The sequence below is a fragment of the Carassius gibelio genome, chromosome B8 (assembly GCF_023724105.1).
Source record: "Carassius gibelio isolate Cgi1373 ecotype wild population from Czech Republic chromosome B8, carGib1.2-hapl.c, whole genome shotgun sequence".
NCBI classification, from domain to species: Eukaryota; Metazoa; Chordata; class Actinopteri; order Cypriniformes; family Cyprinidae; genus Carassius; species Carassius gibelio.
In genome coordinates, this window is record NC_068403.1 from 16,132,779 (window position 1) to 16,155,107 (window position 22,329).

General features: G+C 41.1%; 1 protein-coding gene across 1 annotated transcript; it reads right to left on the reverse strand.

Annotated features, from left to right (window-relative positions):
- Window positions 1-16,589: 16,589 nt before the first annotated feature.
- LOC127963606 (macrophage-expressed gene 1 protein) lies at window positions 16,590-20,169 on the reverse strand. The gene is made up of 2 exons (XM_052563609.1): window positions 19,659-20,169; window positions 16,590-19,382 (listed from the first exon to the last, which is right to left on the reverse strand). Exons 1-2 carry the CDS (start codon window positions 20,109-20,111, stop codon window positions 17,784-17,786), a joined length of 2,052 nt encoding a protein of 683 aa, XP_052419569.1. The 5' UTR covers window positions 20,112-20,169; the 3' UTR covers window positions 16,590-17,783.
- Window positions 20,170-22,329: the final 2,160 nt, after the last annotated feature.

Below are 22,329 nucleotides of genomic sequence, written 5' to 3' on the forward strand. Positions count from 1 at the left end.
TACTATCGAAACACAGTTCCAGGCCCAGTGGCTTAGCCGGCTACCTGCACTTTTACAAGCCTATAATAACACCACGCACGCAAGCACCGGGATGACTCCACATTACGTTGTCACGCTAGGCTACCAGTAGATATGTTGTACGAGGTTGCACCACCCCAGTGTAGAGATAGTTTAGAGGGTTGGGTCCAAAGCCACCACCAGACTCTTCTGCAAGCCTATGCTTCTGTCCGTAATAATGCAGAGCGTCGCAACCACTGGAACCAGAGGCAGTACAATTGGAACACTCGGACCTTGCCACTGTTGCCAGGAGAGAGGGTGTTGATGAGAAACTTTAGTCGCAGGGCTCAAGGTAAACTTGCACCACGGTGGCTCCCAGCACCATTTGTGGTCGTTAGGCAGTCCCATCCCGACCGGCCAGTGTTTATCATAAGACCAGAGGGTAAAGATGGTCCATGTCGGACCCTCCACCGTAATAATTTGCGGCCATGCCCTGGGGATCCTCCGATCAATAATGACACAGCGGAAAGTCAACAGAATGGGGTATACGCACACTCTGCTCCTGTGGTACTAATTCAGCCAGCTCTACCATATCGGCTCGGCCCTGTTTCGACCTCATTGCCAGAGCCAGCCAACATACCATCCAACCCTATAGTGACTCCACCTCATTCTTCTGCCTCAGTTGCCCCCTCTCATGAAGCCCCTGGCCCAGAGTTGCGACTGGTAGGGACTGCTCGGGACACAATAGTCCCACCACAGCCAATGATAGACCCCTGCACAGCCCCAGAACATTACCAAAATTCGGAGCCATGTGCTCCTAGTCGTTACCCGGTCCGTGATAACCGGGGGAACCTTCCTGTGCACTACCGACCTTGAAGGTCGCAACAGACTGGACCATAAACTGAACTATGGGACATTTATGCCCTATGACTGACCTTTTAGTGCTCGGGATGAGCCCTATTAAATGGGGGGGGGGGGGGGGGGGGGGTTAAAAATGTAGCGGGGTTACACGTAATTGAGATGTCGACTAAACTGTCTGGGGGGTGGGGTTGTGCACATGTCTGTATATGTGTATATGTGAGACGATTATGCACAGGTGCGGCTGATAATGGGGAACGATCAGCAGCCTTCATGATTAGTGGCTGGAGAGGATAAAAGCTGATGGATTCTGATAACCTGTGCTGGTAGCTGGAGCCTGAACACGACTTCACACACCGCAACTCACGAGAGCAGAAAGGCTGGCATTACTTCGCCTCTGATTCCCCAGATAGCCGCGAGCTGACCACTATTTGTTTGGACGCAGTGAAGACGGCGAAATAATCATCCCAACGCACTCTATTCCTCGTATGAAAAGGAAGTGGTTTTGCGACTGTCTTATGAACGAATGGGCTTTACCCCGCGATATTGTTGTGAAGAGTTGACTGATCCACTTTCCCCTCCTTGCAGTTCCGGGTGGAGTTTCCACGGTTACCATCCGTGGAGGAACGCTGTCGACGGGAGGCATGAGATGCCCTGCATCGTCATAAGGAACGACGAAACTGAGACGGCGGCGATTCTCTTGTACTGTGATTTTGAACTGTGGACCGGCTGTGAGTGGTTGCGGGGCTGTTAATCCATTCTTGTATAGAAACGGGGGGGTTTATTAGGCAGACAATGGTTAGGTTGTAAGGTCTGGCTGCTCGCTATACTTTCCTGAACAGTGAATATGGTGAAAGGGTATTTCTCGGGTAAACAGCGTTTTTTAGGTGGTAGTAGTTTGTTGTGAGATGTTGTGTTTTTTTCACATTATGTGGTTTTATAGCAGTAGTGCTACTTGTTTAATGTTTATTTGTACTTCATCTGTGATCTCTAGCGTGGTCATGGAACATGTATGTAGACGTTATTAATCTCCCTTTCTAGTGTATACATCTATATAGTATGTGTTTTATGTATTGAAAGATTGAAATAAATTGAGCCTTTACACCTATGTCTTTTGTTGTTGTACCTCCAGGGTCAATATTAAAATTCCCATTTCCCGTTACAATAGTTCAATACAAAACTATTGTTTGGTGTAAAATATGTTAAAGATTAGCTGATCGATTCAGCAGTCAATTCATAAAATTAGCCGTTTACTCAAAAAAAGCTGTTTAGTCAGTGTAGTGAAGCCTCTCCTCTACTGAAAAAAACAACTTTTAAGATCTGGTCTACAGATTACAGAATGAAATTAAATGTTTATTGTCCAACAATTAAAACTAATAGATAAGAAAACAATAAGTCCTGTCAGTTAGACAAAAGTCTGGGGGAAAAAAATGGTATTACGTTTGACATTTCTGTCACCCTCACTTCTGAAATTATGGCTACAACCCTGGAAATATGCAAAAACTGGTCATAAAGGAAGAAATCATATTACATTTATTATGGTAGTTAATCTTTTACAAAGTCACATTAAAATATCAATTAGGTTCTTAAAGTTCTTAGCAGGAAATTCTGGTAACACTTTAGAATAGGAAACACTTATTCACTCTTAACTAGGACTTTTACCTATAAAAAAAAATCCTAATTTGCTGCTTATTAATAGTAATTAATGTAGTTTTTAATTTTAGGTATTGGGTAGAATTAGGGATGTAGAATAAGTTTATGTACAATAAGGCATTAATATGTGCTTAATTACTACTTATAAATGGCTAATAGTCTAGTAATATGCATGCTAATTAGCAACTAGTTATGACCTTGGTCTCTAGTTTAAGAGACCTTAGCATAAAGTCTTACTAGAATTCTTAATGGAAACTTTTACAATAATAAGTATTGTTGCATGAATAACCTAACCCCTAACCTACGGTAAAGTAATAACATGCAATAAATATGGCCTCAAAGCAGAGAAAACATCTTTTAAAAATATCAGTCAAATAAAATAGAGATAAAAATATATTTGTTACAAAGCATGCAAAAGCACAAGTTGTCAAATAAAAGCTTAATTAATTAAATCTGGTGTTAATAAAAGCATGTTTAAAAATATTTAAATGTTAGATGAAAAATAATTTAAAAATAAAAATAAAAAGAGAAAATTTGTAGATTGACATTGTGGCTCATGAACTACATCAGTCCATCAAGGTGCTGTTTGAAGTACAGGGCAAAACAAAATTTGCGTTTTGCAAAATGGTTGCAAGACCAGCAGCTAAAGAAACCTCAAAAGGCTTACATTTTTTTCTTGCCTTGCACTCCTTGCTCAAACAAGCTATCACATCATCTAGTTGTACATTTTTTTATTTGATCTTATGTTGTTCGTACACTTGTTTGTCACCCATCACACAGGATGTGGCCATGCCTCAGGAAGAATAAGCTGCTGCATAAATGCACAGATTGTGCAATTACTAGACCTTACCCAGTTATAGCCCCAGAAAAAAAAGAAACACACTTAAAGGGTCATGAAACCCAAAAACCCATTTTTTGAAATGTTAACCGATATATACTTGTTGCAGCAAAGTACTGTTATGGTGTGTTCTGTATAATTACAGCCTAATATAGTAGTTTTCCTATGATTACATTTTTAGGGCACAGTGCTAAATTTGGTACATACATAGTAATAGACCTAAAAGCAAACAGGTTATTGGACATCAAGTTTATTCAAGTATGTGTAGCGATCGGGAACACAGGAGATGAGAGATCCAAGAGTAGTGTGAGTTTAATTGGGTAATCCAAAATCAAAATCCAAAAACAGGCAAAAGGTCATAACCAGAAACATCCGTCCAAAAACAAAACAAACAGGAACTAGAAATACTAGGAATTCGAGGAAACCATGTGACGGAAAGTAAGGACTCCATGAAACAAACAGAAACAGACCGGTTGAAATAGGCAGGGTAGTAACTATGAAGTGAAGACACCTGAGTTCAATTAACAGGAGTGCAATTACTGTGATGAAGGGACAAGGCCTTGTTGGAATTGTAGTGCCTGCGATGTGGTGCCTATGGGGAAGTGAGACCACTAGTGGAGACCCAGGGAAACACAGACCAGACACCGTGACATTACCCCCTCCTCTACGGAGCAGCTCCAGATGCTCCACCCGAACATAAGAACAACCCAAGGAACACAGAGACCATGTGGGAGGTGGACCGGCAGAGGACCAGGGGGAGGGACGGAGGGCCAGGTAATAGAGGGAAACAGAGACATGAAGTGCAAAAAACAAAAACAAGGAGACCAGGAGGGAGGTGGACGGGCAGAGGATCAGGGGGAGGGATGGAGGGTCAGGTAATAGAGGGTAACACAGAGGAAATAAAAAACAAAAATGAAACAACAACAAAACACAAGGCCAGGAGAGAACAGAAAGTTCAGGGGCCCAGGGCCGAACCAACAGGGCAGGAATCCAGGGTGGAGCAATGTGGAACTGGAGCCATGCGGTCGAGACAGAAACCCCCCAGGGCGGCGTAGAAGACCACCACATACATGCGGTCGAGTCAGAAGCCCACCGGGGCGGAGCAGAAGACCACCACAGCCGTGCGGTCGAGAAAGAAGCCCACCAGGGCAACGCAGAAGACCACCACAGTGGTGCGGTCAGGACAGGAGCCCACCAGGGCGGCGCCGAAGAAGTCGAGCGCTTAGAGAGTTTGGCTGAGATGGGACGAGGCTCTGTAAGTTCCGCAGAGATGAGGAGAGGCTCTGGTAGTTCAGCAGAGACGTGGAGAGGCTCTGGTAGTTCAGCAGAGACGTGGAGAGGCTCTTGTATTTCAGCAGAGATGTGGAGAGACTCTGGTAGTTCCGCAGAGATGTGAGGAGACTCTGGTAGTTCAGCAGAGACGTGCAGAGAGTCTGGTAGATCCGTGGTGTTTAGACTGGATTCAGGAAGATCAATGGTGACTTGACTCTGCTCATGAAGATCATTGGTGACTTGACTCTGCTCATGAAGATCATTGGTGACCTGACTTTGCTGATGAAGATCATTGGTGACCTGACTTTGCTCATGAAGATCAATGGTGACTTGCATTTGCTCATGAAGATCAGTGGCGACTTGCCTTTGCCCATGAAGATAGTTGGTGACTTGACTTTGCCCATGAAGAACACTGGTGACTTGACTTTGTCCATGAAGAACACTGGTGACTCGACTTTGCCCATGAATAACACTAGTGACTTGACTTTGCCCATGAAGAACACTGGTGACTTGACTTTGCCCATGAAGATCGATGGTGACTTGACTTTGCCCTTGAAGATCACTGGTGACTTGACTTGACTCCTGAGGTCTAACTGTGGTAGTGCTTAACTCATGAGTGTCAATGGTGACTTGACCTGACTCTGGAGTGTCAACGGTGACTTGACCTGACTCTGGAGTGTCAACGGTGACTTGACTGGTGACTCTGGAGTGTCAACGGTGACTTGGTCCGACTCTGGAGTGTCAACAGTGACTTGACCCAACTCTGGAGTGTCAACGGTGACTTTACCCGACTCTGGAGTGTCAACGGTGATTTGACCCAACTCTGGAGTGTAATCGGTGACCTAACACGACTCTGGAGGGTCAACGGGAACCTGACCCGACTCTGAAGGGTCAACGGGAACCTAACCCGACTCTGGAGGTATGTGTTTATATGAATGTAATGTTATTGCTAACATTGATAATCATGATTGTATGTCATGATTCAGACAAACTTTATTATTTCATTAACAGTTTAAAATTAAACAAAATTGTTATCTTGTTTTAGAGCAATGATGTCTGAAACAGTAACAGGAGAGAGGGGTCCGCATTCAAATACTTGTCACAAACAGGCATCCATCTGTCATAAAGTTTCTCAAGGACAGCAGACCAGGTGTTGTGCACAAGTTTGATGCGTGGCACTTGGAAAAAGGTGTGTTTCAGAATGTAAATTGTAACCAAGATAAACAATAGAAATTGTATATAAATTTTTCAGTATTTACATGTCGCATACCTGTCAATCGTCTGATGTTTTTTAAACCGTTTGTATTCTTTAGGTGTGGCCAAAGAAATTGACCAGATAGCTAAGCTGAAGACTTGCAGAGAAGTTGGTGCCTGAAATAAGAGCATTGTCAACCATCTGTACTGGTGTGGAGCCATTTCATCTAGAGGCTGTGAAATTGTGGCCAAGTGGAAATCTGTTGCAAATCATGTGCAGAACATTCATGGTCCAGGTATCGTTCGTTCATTTGTTTTTGCTTTCACATATGGAAACGAAAAAACAAGAAAACAACTCCGAAACTCCGAAAGAAGTATTGGTGATCCAAAAACCGATGCAACCGGTTCTTGACTCGTGAATGATTCAGTCTATTGTTCGTTATCTGGCTCGGCTCGGTGTTCATCTTCAGTTCTTTCAGTTTGAGTACCGTATTTTTCAGACTATAAGTCACACTTTTTTTTCAAAGTTTGGCTGGTCCTGCGACTTATAGTCAGGTGCGACTTATTTATCAAAATTAATGATTCACACAACCTTTGTAAGAAATGTTGAACTAATGTCAATGTTTTGTTGAAAATCATAAATATTGTTGCAAAAAAAAAAAAACATTAATTTGACATGAACCAAGAGAAAACATTACCGTACAGCCGCGAGAGGGTGCTCTATGCCGCTCAGTGCTCCTGTAGCCTACACTGAAAACAAAGAGCGCCCTCTCGCAGCTGTAGACGGAATTGTTTTCTCTTGATTTTTGGCTCTAAATAAATGCGACTTATAGTCTAGTGCAACTTATATATGTTTTTTTCCTCGTCATGACGCATTTTTGGACTGATGCGGCTTATACTTACAGTAGGAGCGACTTATAGTCCGAAAAATACGGTACATGACTTACTCCGGGATATTGTTTGTTTTAACTCAGAGGGAGTGTCTGCCACATTAATTAAGTTAATAGCTTAAGTCATTTGTGGATTAATGCATAATCAGAGATGTGAACCATTTAAAATGATTCAGTTCGATTTGGTGAACTGGTAAAAAAAGATCCGGTTACATTGTATGATTCCTTCGCGAACCGGATATCCAGACTTCTTTGTTTTGAACTCTCTCTCACAACAGATAAGAAATAGAAGACAATGCTGAATAAAGTTGTCGTTTTTGCTATTTTCGGACCAAAATGTATTTCCGATGATTCAAAATATTCTAACTGACCCTCTGATGTCACATGCACTACTTTGATGATGTTTTTCTTGCCTTCCTGGACATGGACAGTATACCGTTCACACAGCTTCAATGGAGGGACTGAGAGCTCTCGGACTAAATCTAAAATATCTTAAACTGTGTTCCAAAGATAAACGGAGGTCTTACAGGTTTGGAACAACCTGAGGGTAAGTTATTAATTACATAATTTTGCTATTTGGGTGAACTAACCCTTTAACAACATCCTCTTTAATGTTTGAGTGGAATTCATACACCAGTTCCTTTTTTAGCCACTGATGTAACTACATTGGTGGGTACTCCACTACTCTGCAGTTTTGCAATTAGAGATGTACACATTTCTTGGGTTCGCAATGTTCTCTCATGACCACTTGTGCTCGGTTTTTCTGAAACTGTGCTGGAGGACTGCATGACAGAGGGACTAGAGGGAGGTTTTAATGAATACATTTCAGAGCTTTTACTGTGGTGTCTACATTGGATATGTTTTCTAAAGCCAGAGAATGTAACAAATCTTTGACAACACCCATTCTGATCGCATACCAACTGTAACTTTCTACTAGGAAAAATAGCATGAGTAAGCTTGAGATGGCGAATTAACTCTGTAACTGTATCAAAATTCAACTTGCAAACAAAGGACCTGAACATGTTTTAAAGATGACTGTGTAACAACACGTAATTAAGAATCTTGGCTCGAAGATCTCTGGCTCGTGGGCTTTCATGGGTAATGCCTAAATAAATGTTGTAAATCGTGGTCTGAAGAAAAGTAAACATATTATGCAAAGCGACACCATATGAAATGCATAACACATAATGAACTTTGAAAAGTTCATCAAAAGCTGAGAGAGAGGACTTAGCCATGAAGGAGATGAGTGGCCACAGCAATGTAGTAGTCATGGATATGCCAAATGCCAAGATCTAGGGCTGTGTTGTCTGTGTTGATCCAAGGACTTCTTCAAAACGGCAACAGGACTGAAAAAAAAAAAAAATCACATTTACATTCTAGGAATTACGTTAAGTTCTACATAACATTAACAGTAAGTATACCTTGTGAAATCTTACTACGCGATCCAAAGCATCATGCACACTGATCTTGACAGACTTCTTATTTCCACTAGAAGATGGAGGCAGGAGATACACCAGCAATAACAGGGAATACATATAATGTGTCCCAGTCTAAATTCAAAAATGAAAACACAAACCAAACCAGTCTATATAATCATTTACTAATATACATATGTTATTTTATATACACACAAAATGATTATCCTTGCTCTTGATTCGTGTACATAATGAACTGCCTGTACCTCCTTGACTGGTGTTCCAGTGTTCTGCAGACTGAATCAGACAACTCAAAAGCAGTGACTGGGTGAGGTTTTTGGCTTCTTGTGTCATATATGGAGAGATTGTATTGTATTTGTGTTGGGTGCTGTGTTTTCCGTGTGTGTATTTGGCACTGATTGTTTTTCCTCTTGATGTGGTGTTTTTATTGATGTGCACTTCTGGTGATTTATGATCTTTAGAATGTGGGATGCCGCCCCTGTAATTTCCTAGTGCCTGGATCAGAACTGATTAGCGGGTGGACAGCTGTTGGTAATCGCTATAACAAATCACAGATCATTTAAAAAGGGAAGCGAATGAACTGAAAGTGTGTCTGCTACCCTATGGACTTTGCTTGGTGCTGCTCTGTTCCCTTTGTTCTCTACTGCTGGATGGTAGTTGCGATTGACTTATTTTGTCGACACGATCATTGTATGGGATTGTTTGTTCGTGTCGAAGCCCGAAGTTGTTGACGTGCTGGTCCAGTTATCAAATCAGTGGCCGCTGTGTCTTCGCCTTATCCTCTGCTACGCTAAGAATGCTGCCGATCCTTGCTGCGCTGTCCGGAGTCTGCCTTGTCCGTCCTGTCCCGGTGGTGGGTGGAGTGCTGTCCAGCACGACTGGGAGTCAGATTCGTCTGCTCCCAGTTTATTGGTGAGTGAAGCCTTGTGTTAAATTATGCTTATGACTAAGCCACATTTGGCGTAGTCAGCAGGGTTTGGTTTGGAGCTTCACATATAGGTCACCTAGACTGTAGACTGTATAAAATTATAGTATATATGGGGAAGTATATATATATATATATATATATATATATATATATATATATATATATATATATATATATATATATATATATATATATAATATTATTATTATTATTATTTTTTTAACATGATGATGATGCCGGTTTTTGCGGGTGCACCTTGGATACCTAAATTTAAAGGGGTGGGTGGTGATTTAAAATTTAGTGAGTAGAAAGAACAAAAAAATTCAGAGTTTATTGCAGGTACGGGAGTTTAATGAACCGCAGAAAGTTGGTATAGTGTTGGGGGCATTAACTGATGAAGCTAAGCGGGAGGTTTGTGTCTTAGGGGATGTAGACCGTGATACTGTAGAAAAAATTCTGAAACATCTAGACACCTTGTATGGAGACCAGGTCCCTGTGGCTAATTTGCGATCACAATTTTATAGCTGTGTCCAAATTGCCAGTGAGAGCTTAAGAGCTTATGTTCTCAGGCTCCGGGAACTGTTTTGTAGACTAAACAACTGAAACCCAGATGGCCCCCTTGAAGAGAGCCACTTGTTGGACCAGCTTTTGATGGGGCTCCGTAATGTAGAACTGAGAAGCACAATCAGGACCTATGCACGCCGTAATCCTGATGCAACTTGTAATACTGTATTGGAAGAAATCTTTTTGCTGGAACATGAACAGCAGCCTAGGGCTGGACATGAAATCGTAGCACAAGTAGTGGGTGGGTCCTCTGTTTCTAAATCCGTAACAGGAAGGGATGACTGGGTTGAGACTTTTCGGCGGGAGCTCCTCCAGGAAGTGAGGGGGCAAATGAATGCATTAAGAGAAGAAATGAGCCGGCAGTTACATCATGCTGCAGGCGAGCCTATGCAATGCCCACAACATCCTAATCAGCTGCCACTTAGGAGGAGGGTCCAGTCCTATACACCTAACACCTGGGCTGCAGACGGTAAGCCTATATGCCGCCACTGTGGTCGCACTGGACATATTAATAGGTTCTGTAGACCCCCATCCGAGTCAGTTACTGATTTAAACTAGTTTGTCCTGCTACTGTGGTCCAAGTAGCAGGGAATTCAGGATCAAGGACCATATTTGTAGGTGACTGTCCTAAGGTTGAGGTTAAAGTAAATGGTGTGCCTTTAATTGGACTAATTGACACTGGTTCGCAAGTGACGTTAATGCGACAGAGTGTATTTGACCAACACTATCCAACAGATTCCCTATCATATGGCGTGGCCCCCAACAAATTGACTCTTAAGGCGGTCGCACACCGGACGAGAAGCGCCGCGTCGCGCCACATGTAGGACAACTCAAAGTATCGCACACCGAACGCGCACATTCTGCGTGAGCTCAATTTCGCAGCAAGATGGGAGAGTTTTAACTTCATCTATTATTATTATTTTAAATATATGATTTTAATTGATAAAAGCTGAGTTTTGAATGTTAATTAATGAAAAGAATCTGTGTTATTATAATAAGTCTGTTATTGTTTTGTTGTATCTGTTGTCTAGGCAACTGTGCTGCTGAAAACGTAACCAAACACTTTGTAATGTTTTATTTGAATGAAACAAGTGTACTGTATTTTAATTTCAGTTTCAGTTTATAACATTTGGGTTTTTTAATATAAAACTATGCAGATGGCGCTCTGTGGCGCGGCAGAAATTTGAACAGCGTTCTGATTCATAGCTGGGCGCCGCGGACAGACGCCGAATGGCGCCGCCGGTGTGTGTACACCCATAGAGAATAATGTGTTCGAATTTTAAAGACGTGGCGCGACGCGACGCGGCGCTGCGCTTTTCGTCCGGTGTGCGACCCCCTTTAGAGCGGCTAATGGGTTATCCATTCCTTATCAAGGCTATGGATTTCGAAGTAGGAGGTGTTAATATTTCTGGGAGGGGGGTTGTTATTGTAGCTGACCACTGTTTAACTGCCCCATTACTGATCGGTATGATCATTATCACAACCTGCTGGCAGGATCTTCTTAATCAGGATCTTAATTTCAGGATCTAGGGACAAGGAAAGCCTGGACGAGTGCATTTGCTGTGTGCCAACAGACAGCTGTAGTCGTGGGGGGGGGGGGGGGGGTGGATACATGGGGTTTTTGCGTCCAGCAAACCGCAGGGGCTTAACCGTTCCAGCTAGAACGAGGTGGTGGTTTGGGGGCGTGCACGGATGGGTCAGAAGGGGCAGGATTACTGTGGTCTGATCGAAGCACTGCCTGAGCTATGATCTTTTTCTGTAGCAAAGACCGTTGCATGCGTCAAACATGGCAGACTTCCTATTCGTATCCAGAATGTGACCTCTTGTCCTGTCTTTACAGGCCGCTATCAGAAGTAGGCGAAAGTGTTCTGTGTTGACAGTGCTGATGTTCATGGCCAGACAGATCTTAGCCTGACCATGCAAGATGATGGAACAGTCACGGTGGACATAGTGGAGGTCGGAAAGGGAGAACAAGTGGAACCATCTGTTGAGGTACTGGGAGATATAAAAGGCCGAGATGACTTTACTGAACAACAGAAGCAAGACATTAGGACACTCCTAATGTGCATAAAGACGCCAAGAAAAGATGGAAAAATCTCCAAAAGGCATCAAATGACAGATTAGACATCCTTATAATAAGTCAAAAAAAGTTAGATTTTATTTCCATCATTTACACTTTCAAAATAACAGAAAACAAAAAAATGGTGTCTGCAAAAGTTTGGGCACCCTGCAGAGTGTTTGCAGAGAGTTTTTCACACATTCACTCCACCCACATAGTGCAAAATCCGAAAACAAAAAAGGTTTACCAACCGTGACACTGTCCTGGTATTTTTGGCTCTGAAGCACCACCCAGATGGCAAAAGTTCAAAAGGGGATAACTTAGATGTGAGGGATCCAGAGTGATTTTCTGAACCCTTTTCCTCACTCTGGATGTATACAGGTCTTGAAGGGTGGGCAGGGGAGCGCCAATAATCCTTTCAGCTGTACGAACCGTTCTCTGTAGTTTTCTGGTGTCTAATTTTGTAGCTGAACCAAACCAGACAGTTACTGAAGTGTGCAGAACAGACTCAATGACGGCAAAGTAGAACTGTTTTAGCAGCTCCTGTGGCAGGTTAAACTTCTTCAGCTGGCAAATGAAGTACAACCTTTGTTGGGCCTTTTTAACAATAGAATGTGATTATCCCACTTCAGGTCCTGAGAGATGGTGGTTCCCTGGAATCTGAATGACTCCTCTGCAGTCACATTGCTGTCTATGATGGTGAGTCAGGGGAGTGCAGGGGTTTTCTCCTGTAGTCCACTATCATCTGCACTGTTTTGAGCATGTTCAGTTCCAGGTTGTTTTAAGACTGCACCAGGCAGCCAGATGCTCAATCTCTTGTCTGTAAGCAGACTCGTCAATGTACTGGATAAGACAGATGACTTTAGTGTCACTGCAAACTTCAGGAGCTTGACAGAAACGTCTTTAAAGGTGTTGGTGTACAGGGAGAAGTGCAGAGGGGAGAGAACACATCCCTGAGTGGCACCAGTGTTGGTGTAGCGGCTGTTTGACATGAATTTCCCCAGTCTCACTAGCTGTTGCCTATCTGTTGCCTATCTGTCAAAAAGCTGGTGATCTACTGACAGATAGAGCTAGGAACAGAGAGCTGGGTCAGTTTGGTCTGGAGGGCTGTTGGGATGATCGTGTTGAAACCCAAAATAAAACAGGATCCTCACATAAGTCCCTATTTTGTTCAGATGTTGCAGGATGAAGTGCAGTCCCATGTTGACATAATCCATGGACCTGTTTGCTCAGTAAGCAAACTGCAGGGGGTCCAGTAAGGGTCCAGTGATGTCCTTCAGATAAGTCAGAACCAGTTTTTTAAATGACTTCATGACTACAGACATTAGAGCCAGAGGTCTGTATAAAATTGTATAAATAATGTAAAGAAGTACCATTCTGTTAAACTAAAGATACTTTAAGTGGCTCCATTTTAACACAACTAAATATATTAAACTATACTGCAGTTAGCCAAAAGTTTAAGCACATGATCTTAAGCACTTAACATACTTGAAGTTCTTCCAAAATTACACATTTATTATGCACTTACTATAGTATAATAAAAATGTAATAAGTACAACTTAAAGGATCATGAACCCCTCCTGTTTCAGAGGTGCTTTTTCACACCTCTGGTTTGAAAAGCTTTCTGAAAAGGGGTGTTGTTTACTGGGGGTAGAGTGTGGAGAAAAGGCAGCGATTCCATAAAAGGGGAGTTAGAATGAGTGAATAAATACTGCTAATTTGCATACCAACAGTGCAAACACACACACGTTGGCAAGATGGACAGCGATGTCCCCACACTTTGATCAGAAAAATGACAGTGCAGGTCCACTGCCTTATCAACTTGAACCTTTGGACCCTCACGTGCAAACACTAGAACTCGAAGACGAACTAGAAGAAGCGCCAATTTCATACTGGTAGCGTTTTTATAATAGTAAATTAACCATTCGAAGTTAATCTCGTATATGAATGCTGCAAAAGTAAACTACACACTTTTTGTTTTGCGGACGTGTAACTATATGTCTCATTTTAAAGTAATGTAATACATGTGCATTATGTTGAAATCTTATAAAATAGGTGTTCGTGTGGTAATTGCTCTAGACTCTGTCCTGGGAGAATGTACGTTGCAAAGACATAACTCAAGTAATACTACTAAATGCACTGAATGGTTTCTGAAGCAATATCACCTAAATTATGTATGTTCTAGCCTATACCAACAAGTACTTAAGTCAATTTTCTTGCAAATAGGTTATGCAGAGATGCGAACAGGTGAATGGTATTCCCTGTATAATGGATCATCCAGGTTTTTAGGACCCTCAACAGGTCTGTTTTTTTTTAATTATTGCAAACAAGATTCTTTGACATACTGACTTTAACATGAACACTATATTGCTACACTGTTCAGTATTGTACGTATAAAATAACCTGTATGTCATTAACAGTTGTTACAGACACCTGGCATACAAAAATTGTGTGCAAAGGTGCTGGGCTACCTACATATCAGAGTGGTAATACCCTCCTGTGCAGTTAAACGCATCCGACAGCAGTTCCCGTAACAAAGTGAAAACTGTTCTGGTTTTTAACCCTCTCCACTTGATTGATGTTACTATTTTAAGTGTTTAATATTTTGTTGTTATAACGCATCAACAAATAAAAATATTTAATGTAAAGTACATGCAGTTCTCTGAGGAGATCTACCTCCTCGAGTTGCCAACCAGTCTCAACGGGCTCATCAACTTGGACGCTCGGATTTACAGCCTGGGGGTGCAGACCAGTCACACATGCTTTCTCAGCATCCCGAAGAGTGGTAACTCGAGTGGAGAAAACATGGTCGATCCCGTCATCGATCCCGAACCCATGCAGGTGGGTAGAGCTCAACTATACCGGGAGGAGAGAGAGAGGCGGTGGTCCCATGGAATGTGTCTCTACTGCGGTGGCTCAGGACATTTTCTACGGACATATCCAGTGAAAGAAGTCAGCCCGGAAGTAAGTTTTAGGTTACTATCGGGTGGGATCTCCGCCGGCAAGCCCTCAACAACATCGTCAACTCTCCTTCCGGTGAAACTGCGGTGTGGCAACAACACTCACACCTGTCACGCACTTCTGGATTCTGGAGCAGAAGGTAATTTCATTGACACTGACCTTGCACATCACCTGAACCTTCCTGTCCTTCCCCTGTCAATACATTTACGTCAATACAAAATACATTTCAGATTCTTTGGCATTGAGGTTCACCGCCCTTCCTCTTCTCCAGCGGGGGCGGGATTCTTTTTTGTTGGTAAGAAGGATGGTTCCCTGTGACCTTGTATTGATTACAGAGAGTTGAACAACATCACGGTAAAGAATACCTATCCTTTGCCATTGATGTCTGCGGCATTCGAGAGGTTACAGGGAGCTTCCGTCTTCACAAAACTGGATTTATGTAACTCAAACAATCATTTGGTCCACATCAGGAAGGGGGATGAGTGGAAAACCGCTTTTAACACCCATAGAGGGCACTTTGAATACTTGGTGATGCCGTTCGGGCTCTCCAACTCGTGAATGACGTGTTGAGAGGCATGGTAGATCAGTTTATATATATACAGTTTTATATATACCCCCTTAAAAAATCTAAAGATTTAAAAAAATTATGCTGACAGATTTAATAATTGAATCTACAGTTATTAAAAAAATTAAGAGAAGAGATCCAGTCTGGAAATTAGCAGAAACAGTTGACTTGCATGGCAGACACAGAAATCCTGATTTTGTTTGTTAAGTTGTTTTTAACGTACAACAGGTAAAGTTTTAGTTTTCTGTAACTAAATACAAAAAAAATCATAATTGTTTGAATAAAACAGACTACTGGGGAGTGGGGGGGGGGGGTGAATATTTATCTTGTGACTTAAAAAAAAATAAACAACAATAGCTGCAAAATTTTGGAAAAAAATGTTACATTGTGATTGATGACCCTTGGCTTGACAGAATTTAGCCCTCTGTGAGAACTAATTAAGGAACCCTACCCTAAGAATCATGCCAACTTATGGAAATGAGCATCTGATTAAGTATGTTTATTACTAAATAATTTACATTCTCATTCTGTTGTTTTATTCACCACCAGTTTTATTTTTGGTACTCGTCACAAAGCTTTTAAGAGATTAAATAATCAACAGTATAATAACATGTTACAGATTGATGTGTGTGTTCTACCACAATACAGTCTGTGTATTTATGCAGATGTTTTTCTTCCTCAAGCATCACCACTTCCTGTGTGATGGGTGAAAAATATGAGTACATGAACAACAAAAGATCAACTGCTTGATACACTGGACTTGGAAGTTGTGAAGTGTGCATAAAATGCCTTGCACTTGGAAGGTATATATGGGGGTAGATATGTTTGGACAAAATTCTTGGAGATTCATCTGAGAAACCAAAACCTTTATTTCCTTCAGTCTGTTATAGAAAATGAAGGATTTTCTTTTTCAATGATGCTTATAACACTGAAAAAAAAAACTTTAAACTGTTTAAAGGGGTCATATGATGTGATGGCTTTCTTTTTGGAGTGTTACAAGGTCGTGATGCATGAATAAGATCTGTAAAGTTCCTAAGACTAAAGTCTCAAATCCAAAGAGATATTCTTTATAAAAGTTAAGAGTCAAGCATGCCTTCCTAAAACGGCTCATTCTAACACGCCCGCACAAGTCTATGTCATGATGTGGGAAGATTTGCATAACGTCACACAAATGTTCATCCAAAGAAAAAAAGGCACAACTTTTATTCTTGTTGGCATTCCCACCATGTTGTGGAGATGCTGTGTGTTTCACTGTGAAAGTGAAACTACTTTGTGTGGCCTCCCAAAAGAGGACACAACTAGAAATCATAGGTTAAGTTGTATTTACAACTCAGTTCCAGAACAGTTCAACCCAAATATTCAAATGTGTGCAGTGCATTTTACAGAGGACGAGGACTATTTCCTGGGAGAGTAGCCTATAACAATGCCGTAACAATGCCGCTGTCTGTTTCTATGAAGTAGGGCAGTTACAACTTTGCAAGGACAGTCTGGCGCTTCTGACTCACAGTCGGTAAGTACGTTTTCATATTTAAAGAACTTGCCACACAGTGTAAGGTTCAATCGCAAGTTTTGAGCAGTGTAGAGTAGTGCTTGTTGTTTGCTGTTTCTCTGATCACAAACGCAGACATGGTTTTATGTTTATGCAGCACGATAAAAGTGAAAAAGTGCGTAAAAAGACAGTATTAGTCATTATAATCCATAATTATGTCCCCACTTGCAAAAAAAATGCCTTGTTTATAATGGGTTTTATTGTTTTTGTCTCATCAGGACACAACATCACAGTATGGTAAGGGGCGTAACATTTCCGTCACACACTTGAGGTATTCGGCCAATCAAAATGCACTGGATAGCTGGCCAATCAGCATACACCTCGCTTTTCAGAACAATGAGCTTTGTAAAAATCAACCATTTCAGAAAGGTGGGGCATAGAGAAGCAACAATGATGTACATTATGTGGAAAATAATGTGGATTTATTTTTTTACTTAAACTTCATAAACACATTGTATTAAACAAAATACACATAATTTTTTTTAGCAATGTCATATGACCCCTTTAGGATGATGTTGTTGCATCTTAATTACTGAAAACATTTTACCAGCTTAATTTCAAAGCAACTTTATTTTTCAAAGTATCTAGACATATTTATACAAATATACATTGCAGTAAACACAAAATAAGATTAAAACTGTTTTGCTAAAGTTGTGTAACCTTTACTGTTACACAGTTGATTTTATTATTATTTTATTCTATTTTATATTATAATATGCTTTAGCATAATTTAATGCATAGTCAATTGTAAAATATCAAAGCTTAAAGTATGATTTCATATAAAAAAATATTTAAAAAAAAGCCAATTAGCCAACATCACATTTGCATAGGTCATACTATTTGTATTCATGATTGGTTGATAAAAAAATTACAATACTAAACAGAAAAATAAAAAAGCGTTATGTTAAAGCCCATTTCAAATGAGCATTTCTGTTCTGAACTATTAAATTTGATTTAGTTTCTATTCCTGGCAAAAAAAGAAAAAAAAATTGTTTACTGTTTTTGTTCCTTGAACAAGTTCAGAGCGCTGCAGAAGACATCCTTCTCCTTTTCATTATAAACACTGCGATCACAAGAACAACCAGAATCATTACACCAATGGCTACACCAGCTTTTTCTCCTCCAGACATCTGAGAAGAAGATGATGCATCAAACTTTGGTGCTATTTGATTAATTTCACCAGGCTTTGCCAGTCTCCACATCTCAGTTTCTCCAACTCTCACCCAAGAACGATGACCTTCTGTCATTACAGCTACAGTGTTTGTCACAATCATGTCAAACAGTGGTGGTCTTGTGAATGGTGGGAGGCGGATAGGCATTAACTCACCACTAGTGAACACTACGGACTGGACACAGTACAATATCTGACAGCCATCACTAACTGCAGCAAGATGTTGGCTGAACTGAGGTGGACAACAAGATAGATTCTTTGCAAGAGGGTTGCCAGATTGGCAGCTGAAGAAACCAGCAAAAGGCACAGAGAATCTTGTTCCAGCCTTATAATCAGTGCTCATACAAACCATCATGCCATTAGACAAAAAACGTTGGGTTAAGTAGTTTGGAGGACAGCTATTAGATTTGGTCAATGGATTTTGCATTCCTGGTCCAAATAGACCTCCAAAAAGATATCCAGAGAACTCAGGGATTTTCTGAGATGAGGAACACCAGTAAGTTTCAACTTTTGCACGACGGACATGGTAAGCATCACCACATGTTTGGTCACAACAAGTAGACAACCATAAGAAACCACAATTGTCACAGTCGCTGGAACACTCATAATTATTATAACCTCTTTCTATTGTTTCAGTGTGTAATAAGGTGGGATAGTAAAGTGGAGGGCAAGAATAATCACCAGTAGCTGGGTTTTTCTGTGTTGTCTTATCACAGATGGTATTTCCATCTGAAGTTAATGGAGTGCATTGTTGGTAAATGCCACCAAAGCTAAGATTGGTGACTGGACCCTCACAAGATGCATCATCTATATTTGCCTGAAAGTCAAAGTTTTTGGAACCTGGATTTACACAACCTGGAATGGTATTTACTTTGTAGTATTGCTCTGCAGCCTTACGAACTGATAAAGCTATTTTATTTACTGTTGGTGCAGGGAGGTCTGGGAATGTTGTTGGATTCAGAAAATAGTGAATTGGCAGACCAGAGCGGTCAATAGCCACCAGATTATTAAGTGTACTCTCTTGCCACTTCTGCAGAGTGATGCCTGGGTAGAATAAAGCACCTCCATGGCTCTCAGTTAAAGAATATGTAATGTTACCCTGATAACTTTGCAGTTCAGAATTTTCTTGGGATACTTCGCTTCTAATATCAAATTTAAGTTTGTCAAAAAAGTTTAAGCCTGCTGCTACAGAAACAGAAGACTTATCTGACTGATCTTTTGAAAAAAAAGTCTTTTTTAAATAGTCCTCTTGCACCAAGATGGCACCAGCATCAACACTTGTGATGACATGGGTGCCATAATCAAGAATGAGTTTCTCTGACAGATATGTTGCTTGACGAGTTTGATTGTTTTCAATAGCATCTGCAATTTTCTTCGCCCGTTGAGCAAAGCGGGAGTCCAGAGTGAAGTCAGGATACGCCTTTACTGTGTACAGATGGTTACGGACCTGAAAGAAGTACAAGACATAGTTTTGTGAAAAAAATAAAATAAAATACATGGGAACATACAGCAAAGTTACATTGATAAATATACCTAAAAATAAAAAAAAATTAAAAATTCAAAGTACTACAGGAGAACAATGTGACATTAAACATCTATATTGTAGGCTACCTAAAATACATATATATGTGATGAAGATTAAATATTTTCATATTAATATTCCTATTTGAATAAAGGAGAATACAGCAGCAATATGAATATAGTTACAGTAGTTTCTACAAACCTGAACCTGTGTTGTTACAGAATCCTCTCTCACTTGGTGGGTTTTCATACGTCGGTTTTCTTCTGAGAATTTTCCATTGAGCACTGAAAGAAAGGAAGCATCTGCATTGATGGAGCTTGAAGTTGAGCTTTTTGGTTCCAGCCATGACATAATGATCTCAGAGTTTGTTTCCACTCCGCTCACTTTCTGTGGAATGACAAAGACTTCATCTGGAATGAGATAGACTCCGTCTTCTGTGGTCTGACACTGAGAATAACTCAGATTCATCACCCGACCCATGTCTATGTTGCGCAGGTTATCCCAGCCTCCTCCTGGTAGAACCTCCAGTGCTGGGAGAGATGTTTTTTTACGACACTCACTGAGTCCATTACTGGGACGAATAATCGGATGAAAGTTGCAGACATTGATAAAACAGCACAGCATCAGGCAAAATGTTGTAGATTCCATGATCATCTGATGTGTCTGTGAGAATGCAGTTCTCTTTAGAATGAATGCCTTACAGTCACAAGGGGCGTGCACTTCAGGAAGCATTAAGTTTTCATATTAAGTGTCAGAAATGTAATCTTGAAACAGTTTTAATGTTGTTATCATTGTGCAAGTTGGTTTATGAACCAAATTTTTTTTTACAAAAAATCTAATTATTGAGATACTGTAGAATTTAGTATGCAACATTAGATTAGATATTTATATATGAAATAAGTTACAACACTATCCTACAACAGCAGTGAAAGTATTTAAACACATAAGACAATTGGGGGTGGATGAAATAGGATTTGTTTCTACAAATATATATTATGTAAACACTTAAATAACTTTGATACAATATTGAGCATTTCCTGTACAAATTGTCTTCGATTTGCATTAAGCTTGTACAGATAATGCAATTCTATGCATACACATAAATAGCTAAAAATATATATATAATATATATATACATATATTCATTTAGGCTCATTCAATTCAGTAAAACTATTACAGTGTTGTTCTATTTTCTATTTATTTATTATTAAATTACTTTTTGAATATATTCATTTGCATTCACATACAACTGTCTGGTTATTGATCTATGGATAGGCCTATAATGCATTCCCTACTACACTTGCGGCAAGGAAATGCATAAATATTTTTATTGTGAATATATTCTTATGAATCTATTCTTTTACATGGTATATATTGTTTAGGGAGTTTAATCCATATTTAAGCAGTCAAATGGTTGTGATCCCAACTGTGGGATTCTCTCTCTCTCTCTCTCTCTCTCTCTCTCTCTCTCCCTATATATACATATCTAAAGATACAATATAGTATAAAATCCTTTGGAGAGATTGAGGTCAAACCCCTCTGTGTGTGCTGCAGTGACCTCTGGTGGTAAATTTTGTAGGTTGAGCTGAGCCACATTCAACCATTATTTTTTTTTCTCATAATCTTGGCAAAGATCAAAGATCCTCCACATTTTCCTTATCCATACAAAATTAAACAAAATAGTTTCTTTCCTCTTGCAACTATTGGGTATACACATACATATGAGACATATATTTTTAGGCTAACTTTGCAACCTTGCCTTTTCCATTTCTACGGTCAGTGAGGCTTACCCGTTCAATGTGTGTGCTCCTGTCAAACGTTGGCGAGAGCCTCCTGGCCAGACAATCTTTACCTTTCCATTCTATGTTTGGGGAAGTTTACCCATTCGATGCGTGTGCTCCCTTCCGGACGTCGGCCAGAGTCTCCCGGTCACACAACTTTACCTTTTCATTAGACGTTAGGCAAGGCTTAGCCGTCTGTTGCCATGAGTCTAGACATCAGGCCGAATGCTTTCTAAGCCCTCTCAGCTCTCATCACATCTTTTCCCCCAGCCTGGCATGGCTTACCCGTTTGATGTTCTGAGTATGATACCCCATCGGATGCCACAAGAGCCCTCCCAGTCGGGTTTTCCTTTTCTCTCTCCCTGCCCGTCGAGGCTTACCTCTCTGATGCATGTGCTCCCATCAGACGTCGGCGAGAGTTCTCCCATTTGGGTTCTATACTTGCCGCCCGCAAGCGAGTCTCATCCATCCAATACTGTGCTTATTGATCACCCATCAGATGTCACAAGAATCCTCCTTGTTGGTCAGCCCAAAGCCTTTTTATCTGTCTTGATCTCCAGTCGGAGACTTCATGGGCCCTCTCGGTCAGCCATTTGCCCTTTGCACTCTGATTAACAGGGACTTGTCAGCTAGTAGGGCCTGTACGCCAACATCGTGACCTATTCCAGTCAAGGCAACTTGGCCCTCCTGGTCAGGCTATACAATCACGGTGCTCCTTCCCATCGGCTAGTAGGACTCGCCGTTCCAACGCTGTCAGCTCCCATTGAGCATTCGCTGGAGCCCTTCCGACCGGGTGCCCCAAACCACGTAGTCCAGTACCAGCAGCCGGTAGCGACTATACCCTTCCAATGTATAAGTTCCGGCCTGCCAACCAGCTGACTTCTCAAAAATTAGCCCCCGCCAGTCCCCAGTGCTTATTTTGGGGGGCGTTCTAAGTCTGGCGGCTGTCCTTTGCTCAGTTGCTTTTTGGGGGTACTCTAGGTTCGGGCCATTCCCGAGCTCGGAGTCTTTCCTCGGACAGCTCGCCAAATACACTTTCATCCTGTTATCTGAGCCAGTCCACTTTTTTTTTTTTGTTGAATATTATTGAG

What these genes read in the sequence shown, in the direction of transcription:
- LOC127963606 (XM_052563609.1), bottom strand. Translation starts at nt 20,111, where the DNA reads ATGATCATGGAATCTACAACATTTTGCCTGATGCTGTGCTGTTTTATC. An exon ending in CTGTAACAACACAGGTTCAG is followed by an intron (nt 19,383 to 19,658) that starts GTTTGTAGAAAC and finishes TACTTCTTTCAG; the next exon opens with GTCCGTAACCATCTGTACAC.